Consider the following 7,557-nt stretch of genomic DNA (forward strand, 5'->3'; position numbering starts at 1 on the left):
GACAGCTACAGTGTACTTACATATAATAAATACATAAATCTTTTTTTAAAAAAAAGAAAATAATAATAAACCCAGCTCAGTTGGTAGAATACTTGTGTAACAGATGTGAAGCTCTGTGTTCTATCTCCAGTACCACATAAACCAGGAGGGGTAGTGGACAGCTATAATCTCAGTGCTGGGGACCTGGAGGCAGAAGGGTCAGAAGTTCAAGATCATCCTCAGCTACATAGAGAGTTTCTGGCCAATTTAGCTACATAAATGCCTGTCATTGTTGCCCACTCCCCCAAAAGAAAGAAAACAAAACTTCCCAGGTAAAAACCAAAAACTTAAAGCATGCACACACCAAAAGAGGAGAAAAAATCCCCTGGAATTGGAATTATAGGCAGCTGACATGGGTGCTGGAAACCCAACCCAGGCCCCTCTTGGAAAAGAGCAGAAGTGCTCTAGCTCCTCACCCTATGCTTTTTGTAGGTTGGTTGGTTTGTCTGGATGATGATGATGATGATGATGATGATGATGATGATGTGGTCCAGTCTAGAAGAGGATTTGTGCTATAATTATAGGCCTGTAGCAGTAGCTTTGAAACACCCAGTGTTACATGAGGTACTGCAGCTTCCTGGTTACTAAGGCTTAAAAACACTGTCTTTCCTTGGGGGTGGCTGAACTAGTTATTTATTTCTGAGACAAGTTCTAACTCTGTAGCTCGCTGGTGCTCAATATGCAGATTGTGCCAGCCTCGCCTACCTCTGGTGGCATTAAAGGTATACCATCACCACTGGCCATGAGGGAGGATGTCGCCACCCCGATACAAGGGAGGAATTTAGAATTGTACTCATTTGTCCCTCAGTGAGACAAAGGTGATCAACAGCTCATACTTGTTTGTGTAGAGTGCCCAGGCCACTTGGAGGCACAGGGATTTCTGACTTCAAGGAGAAAACTGAGAACAGCTGGGACCATGGCATGAGGACCATGGCAGGTTACCTCTTTTGGCTTTGGGCTACACAGCCCTAGAGACCTTTGTCTGTGTCGCGCCATATAGGGTAGACAAGTAGGAAGAAGGTTCTGGCATGTGGTGAAATCAGGCCCTTTATGTCCTGCATCTCCAGTTTTGGGTGTGGAACATGAGGTTCTACCTTATTTGATTTGAGTCAGTCCTGTGGAAGACTGATCATACAAAGTACTGTTCACAGCTGTTGATGCTTTGCCTTTTATTTTTGGTACATATGTCCATTGAATCAGCCAAACAAGCTGGTGTTTGGGATCAATCTCAGGCAACCAACCAAGCAAAGCTATTTATTTATTTTTGCCTTTTGTGGCAGAGTGAGAGGCAGAAGCATAAACATCTCTAGAGTGTCCTGGGCCACAGTGCTGTTTAGAGCAAGCACCTATGGGAGAAGGGCCTGGCAACAGTGTGAGCAGAAGATGGAAGACACCAGTAGCACTGGACACCCGCAGGGTCTTAGTGAGGTCAGTGTGTGTCATGGAGACTGCTCAGCAAGTGAACAGCAATAGAGGAGCAGAAAAGTACTGGAGGTCTGGGGCACAGCTTAGCAACAGAGCACTTTCTGACATGTCCAGGGTCTTCAGTTCCATCCTAGCACTGTTGGATGGTTCTGTGTTCGTGTCTGTGTATGTAGGTGTGATACATGTGCATCTGTGGGTGTCTGTGCATACAGAGATCAGAGTTCAGGGTCAGGTGTCTTCCTCAGTCATTCTCCACTTTATTTTCTGAGTCAGGGCCTCTCACTGGCCTGGAGCTCACCAGTTGGAGGGATTTGCCTTTCTCCAGTCCTGCAGAGCGGGGTCACAGATGGCTGCCACCATTCCTGGCCCTTATATTCATATTGTAGATTGTTTTTCCATTTTGTTCTTCTTGCCTAGAAGCAGCCCAGTATACAGTAGGTACGCAATGGATGTACAGAGGACTCGTCAACGTGTACACGCCAGAGTTGAAACAGCTCTTGTTCTTGGTTGCTTGGCCACAGCTTTCTTGCCTGGAAAATGGCACCACAGGTGATGTGATGGTGCCCTCACCATCCCTGCACTGGGAACACTGAAGTAAGAAGAGCAACAGCTCAGGGCCAGCCTGGGCTACAGAACCAGACCTTGTCTGGGGAAATGAGGAAGGATGGCATCATGGCAGCACTCTGCCTCTAAGTCTCATAACACACCAGATCTTAGGAGTGTGCATATGTAACTTATCAGAATGTTCACTTGCTGTGTTCACTGAACACAGGCTTAGGATGGGGATAGGTCTGAGCCCAGCCATAACCGATGGTTTCTGTGTAAGTATCCTTCCTTCAGAAAATGGATATTCAAGCCAGGGCTGGTGGCACAGGCCTGCACTCTCTAAGTTGGAAGTCTAGAGAAAAAAACTGAGAGCTCAATCTTGCCTGGGCTACAGAGTGAGTACAAGGTTAGCCTAGGCAACTGTGCAAGAGCCTGCCTCAAAAATTTAAACAGAAGGAGCTCCTTGGTAGACCGCTTGCCTACCTAGCCTATGTGAGGTTCTGTATTCAACCTCCAATACTGAGCTGATGGCAAGAGACTGTGTGTGTGTACATACACATATATACACACATACCTAGTCTGTGTAATGTCCTATACGTTCATTCTCCAGTACTGGCAGGGAGAATTTTATTTATGTCAACTCATAATACAGGGTGTGGCGGCATATGCCTGTAATCATAGCTACTTTGAAAGGGTGAGGCAAGGGGATCACTCCTTAAAGGGAAGGAAGAAAATATTTCATAAGTTTTAGGCTGCCAAGGATAGTAAAGGACAACCCCTGTTGCCCTGAGAAACAGAGAAGAGCATGACGAGACATAAGGGGGCCAAGAGGCCTCCTGTACCTGTACCCCTACTTTTTCCAGGACATATTCTGCAGTTGTCTAGGGCAGCTTGTGGACTCCAGGTTTCATTGTCTATGCCTGATGAGGATATGTTCTAGAAGCTGAATTTTTTGAATCAGGGTCTCATGTAATCTAGTCTAGCCTCAAACTTGAAATCTTTCTACTTCAGTCTTCCAAGTGCTGGGACTAAAGGCATGTACCACCACGCCTGGCTTCTGTATGTGTTTATTTATCACTTTGGATTACTGAACATCAGTGCTGTTCTGTACATCCCTCTAAGCAAAACAGAGAAAGAAAAGAACAAACTCTGTCCACACGTAGCTCAACTGTAGGAAGACAGGAGGTGACTGATGTCTCAGAAACTAGCAGAGCCACTGTCATGTGTAAGAGGAAAGCCATGGTAGGAAGTGGAGGCTCATGGGGACCTAATACATGGCTCCACCGTTTTAACTGAGACCTGCCACACTTCTCCCAGGGGAAGAGATGGCTTGGTTCCATTTGTCCTATGTGGCTTGGAGCCAAACTGCTTCAAGATTCAATCTCAGGAGCTAGAGGATGCTCTGTTCTTCCAGAGGACCTGGGTTCAATTTCCATCCTCCACATAAGAGTTCACAAGTATCTGTAATTCTAGTGTCTGAGGACCTGACACTCTCTTCTGGCCCTTGCAGGTTCCACACATGGACACAGACATACATGTAGATAAAATACCAGTTCAAATAAAATAAAATAAAATAAAATAAAATAAAATAAAATAAAATATTCTGTCTCAGTAACATAGCCAAACTATAGATCAAGCTGAGAAGCACATGTGAGCTGGCACACTTGTAATCCCAACACTGGGGAGGCAGGGACAGAAAGAACATTTCCTAGGGCTTGCTGGCACTCATCTAGCCTAGCCTTTTTGTTGAATTCCAGGGCCCAGTGAGAATCCCTGTCTCAAACAATATGCTGAATGACCCCCTAAATATACTATTATGGTCACACAAAGTTCTTGAATCAGCCTCCAAAATGCAGGTCACCTGCTCATTCCTGTATTTTGGAAGCTGAGGCAGCAGGATGGAGAGTTCATAGCTTAGGGTAAGATCCCATCTCAACAAAAAAGAAAAAGAATCTAATTTTATGGCCACACAAGGAAATGGGCCCTGCATCTTGAAATGGGCTCCTTCCCATCTTCCCATCACTAGGTGACCATCAGAACTGGCCTTCTTGCCCTCATCACAGACCCATGCACCTAGTCCAGCTGTGGTCCTGTTGTGCTAAGCTACTAGCTATACTAAACCTGATTACATCCCTGCCCCTTACTTCCCTCTCTAAATCAGGGGGCGGCCTCCATCCCTCAAAGCCTTCTAAGAACCCACGGCTGAGAGACTCCCATGGAAGCCCCCAGAGCTCCATGATGGTCCATTCACACTACTCCAGAGAGTCAGAAGACAGCTCAGAACCTGCTCCTTCTGTAGAGCTTGGTGGGGAGGAACTACAACAAGAAGCTTTCAGGTAGGTGGCTCAGAACTCTCGTGCAGGTTCCCCCCTCTTCTGTCATTCACAGCAAGCCCACAGGAAAGTCACATGATGTAGGGTGACCTGCCACCACTGCAACCCTTTCAGGGACCCTTGGCCAGGTCTTGTTTCTCATGGTTCTCTTTATTGGAAAAAGGTCACAGATAACATCAATTCACTCTTAGTCTCAACCACACTACTGGAAGAAGTTGGGAAGATAGATCAAGTGCTAAGGAACCTGTTTCACAAGCACTAAGACCTGAGTTTCATCTCCAGAACCCATGTGAAAAGTCTCAGTATGGTAGTGTGCTTCTGTAATCCCAGGACTGGGGAGCTAGGACAGCTGGGTCCATGAGACTCATTGGCCATCCAGTCTAGCCTAATTGGTGAGCTCTGGGCCAATGAGAGACTGTTTCAAAATGTTTTGAGGATGACACCTTAGGTTGTCCTTTGGATTCTACATGCATGTATGCATATGTATGTACACACATGTATAAGGAAAACTAGCAAGTCATAGTGACATAACCCTGGCTGGCCTGGAACTTGATATGTAGACTAGGCAGGCTTTGAACTCACAGAGATCTGCCTGCCTCTGCCTTCTGAGTATGGGGATTATAAGTATACACTACCATGCCTAGTTAGGATTTCCTTTTTCCCCTCCCCCTCCCCTCCCCTCCCCTTCCCTTCTCTCTCTCTCTCTCTTTGTGTGTGTGTGTTGGGGGGGGGGGTTGACATGTACCCTGTCATCCTTATGGATGTCAAAGGAGGTCATAAACATAACTAGGGTGTCAGTCCTACTGAGACGGGGTGTCTGTTGTCTTTCTGTTATGCACAGGCTAGCTGCTCACAAGCTTTCAGGGGTTCTCCTGCCTTTTCCTCCTCCCAGCTCCTCATGGGGTGCTGGCATTGCAGGTGTCTACACCACTCCTCCAGTGTTTATGCAGGCCTTACAACATGTCTGACGAGGGCTTCTACCCACTGTGCTATCTTCTTAGATTCTTTTTTATTGTTAATATTGTGCTTTGCATATCAATCATGTGTCTTTGTAAATGTCACTCCTTCAATCAGATCATCTGTGCCTGGAGTCTAGTGGTAAAGCACTTGCTGAGCAGGTTCCAGGCCCTGGGGTCTATCCTCAGCCCTGTGGGAGAAAACATGGAATTGATGTAAAAGGACTTCCAGGGCCTCCCTTGAAGATTCAAAATTACTTTTCATCTGGGTTCTTACCTCCCTTTATTCTTTGAGAGGAGGGCAGGAGAGGTGTGTACGGGTGTGGTATATATATATGTGTGTGTGTGTGTGTGTGTGTGTGTGTGTGTTGGGAGATAGAACTCATAGCCTCACATATTAGGCTCCACTGCTGGAGCTGCACACCTAACCTCTCTGTCTTGGTATGTAAATGACATCTAGAAGGACTTCAGTTCTCTACTTCTTTCCACCCAGCTGCCCAGTGGAGGACACAGGAGTTGCCTCTGACCTCCCAGGAACACCAAAAGAGCTGGTCCCCCTGCCTCCTTCCCAGGTAAGCCGTCTGTTTTAAGTTCTATATCCTGAGCCGGGCGTGGTGGCACATGCCTTTAATCCCAGCACTCAGGAGGCAGAGGCAGACGGATTTCTGAGTTCGAGGCCAGCCTGGTCTACAAAGTGAGTTCCAGGACAGCCAGGGCTATACAGAGAAACCCTGACTTGAAAAAAACAAAAACAAACAAACAAACAAACAAACAAAAAGTTCTATATCCTGTTCATGGCCAGAAGCATCTTGCTGCCCACAGTGCTGTAGGGAAATAAAGGGATCGAAGACAACTATTGTATGTGAGACTACAAGAATTTGAGAAACTGAGGCAGGTGAATCTCTAAGTTCAAGGCCAGCCTAGACTACATAGTGAATCCTAGACTAGTAAGGTAAGGAGCTAGGCGGTGGTAGTATATACCTTTATCCCAACACTTGGCAGGCAGAGAGGCAGGAGGATCTCTGTGAGTTTGAGGACAACCTGCTCTACAGAACTGCCAGTTCTAGGCCAGCCAGGGCTACACAGAGAAATCTTTGTCTCTCAAACAAACAAAAACAAAAAACAAAAAATAGATAGATAGATAGATAGATAGATAGATAGATAGATAGATAGATAGATAGATAGATAGATAGATGGATGAGGGAGAGAAGGAGGGAGGGAGGGAGGGAGGGAGGGAGGGAGGGAGCGAGCGAGCAGGGTAAGGGGGGAACAGTTGGAGATGTAGCTCAGTTGGTGGAATGCTCACCCTAGCATGCAATGAAGACCTAGGTTTTATTCCCAAGGCTGCATAAACCAGGCATGATGTTACCTTACCTGTAATTCTAGTACTTCAGAGGTGAGTATAGAAGGACCAGGAATTGAAGGAACTCAAAGTCAACTTAAGCTATATATCAAGATAAAGGCCAGCCTAAACTATATGAAATCTTCATCTCAAAACCAGAAATCCAGGGGTGGAGGGAAACCTTAAAATAAGGAAGAGCTGGGCATGGTGACACATACCTTTAGTCCCAGCACTCAGGAGGTAGAGGCAGCCTGGTCTACATAGTGAGCTCCAAGACAGCCAGAGCTACATAGACAGACCTAGTCTGAAGAAAAGGCAAAAATAAGGGCCAGTCTGTACCTGAGTGGGAAAATGCTTCCTAGCACGCAGGGAAGTTTCCCTGGGGCTGCTCCTTCTAAGACCCTGTTCTTTCACACTGCTGATCTGTTCCTGTGTCCCTTTTACAGAACTCAGTTGGGAAGTTTGTCCCTCAGTTTGCCAAACCAAGAAAGACAGTAACTAGAAAAGCCAAGGCATGGGGAAAGGATCCAGAGAGCTGCACCAGCAGCCAGGTATGAGTCTTCCCTAGGTCGGCCGGTCCTGCTGGTCAACCCTGGCCTCCCTGAGTTCTCCAGCTGTCTGTCTGCTATGTACGCTTGCTAAGCATCGCATCTGCGACCACCGAGCGTACCAGGAAATGCAGCTTGCATGGAAATAGTCAAATTCAGAAAGGTAGTCATTTTTCCTGAGAACCTCCTCTGCTTCTTGGGGCTTCTGTGCAAGTCAGGAGCCTTTTTAAAAAAGTATTGGGCCGGGCCTGGTGGCGCAGGCCTTTAATCACAGCACTCGGGAGGCAGAGGCAGGCGGATTTCTGAGTTCGAGGCCAGCCTGGTCTACAGAGTGAGTTCCAGGACAGCCAGAGCTATACAGAGAAACC

At 46.8% G+C, this 7,557-nt stretch overlaps 1 protein-coding gene across 1 annotated transcript in view; it reads left to right on the forward strand.

Annotated features, from left to right (window-relative positions):
* Positions 1-7,557, forward strand: part of C20H19orf57 (chromosome 20 C19orf57 homolog) — a 24,104-nt gene that overhangs the window by 7,198 nt on the left and 9,349 nt on the right. The window contains exons 3-5 of the mRNA XM_029532618.1: positions 4,172-4,346; positions 5,793-5,871; positions 7,088-7,192. Of these exons, the coding sequence (XP_029388478.1) occupies positions 4,172-4,346; positions 5,793-5,871; positions 7,088-7,192 (359 nt within the window). The remainder of the gene's footprint in view (positions 1-4,171; positions 4,347-5,792; positions 5,872-7,087; positions 7,193-7,557) is intronic.

The sequence above is a fragment of the Mus pahari genome, chromosome 20 (genome assembly GCF_900095145.1).
Source record: "Mus pahari chromosome 20, PAHARI_EIJ_v1.1, whole genome shotgun sequence".
Classification (NCBI taxonomy): domain Eukaryota; kingdom Metazoa; phylum Chordata; class Mammalia; order Rodentia; family Muridae; genus Mus; species Mus pahari.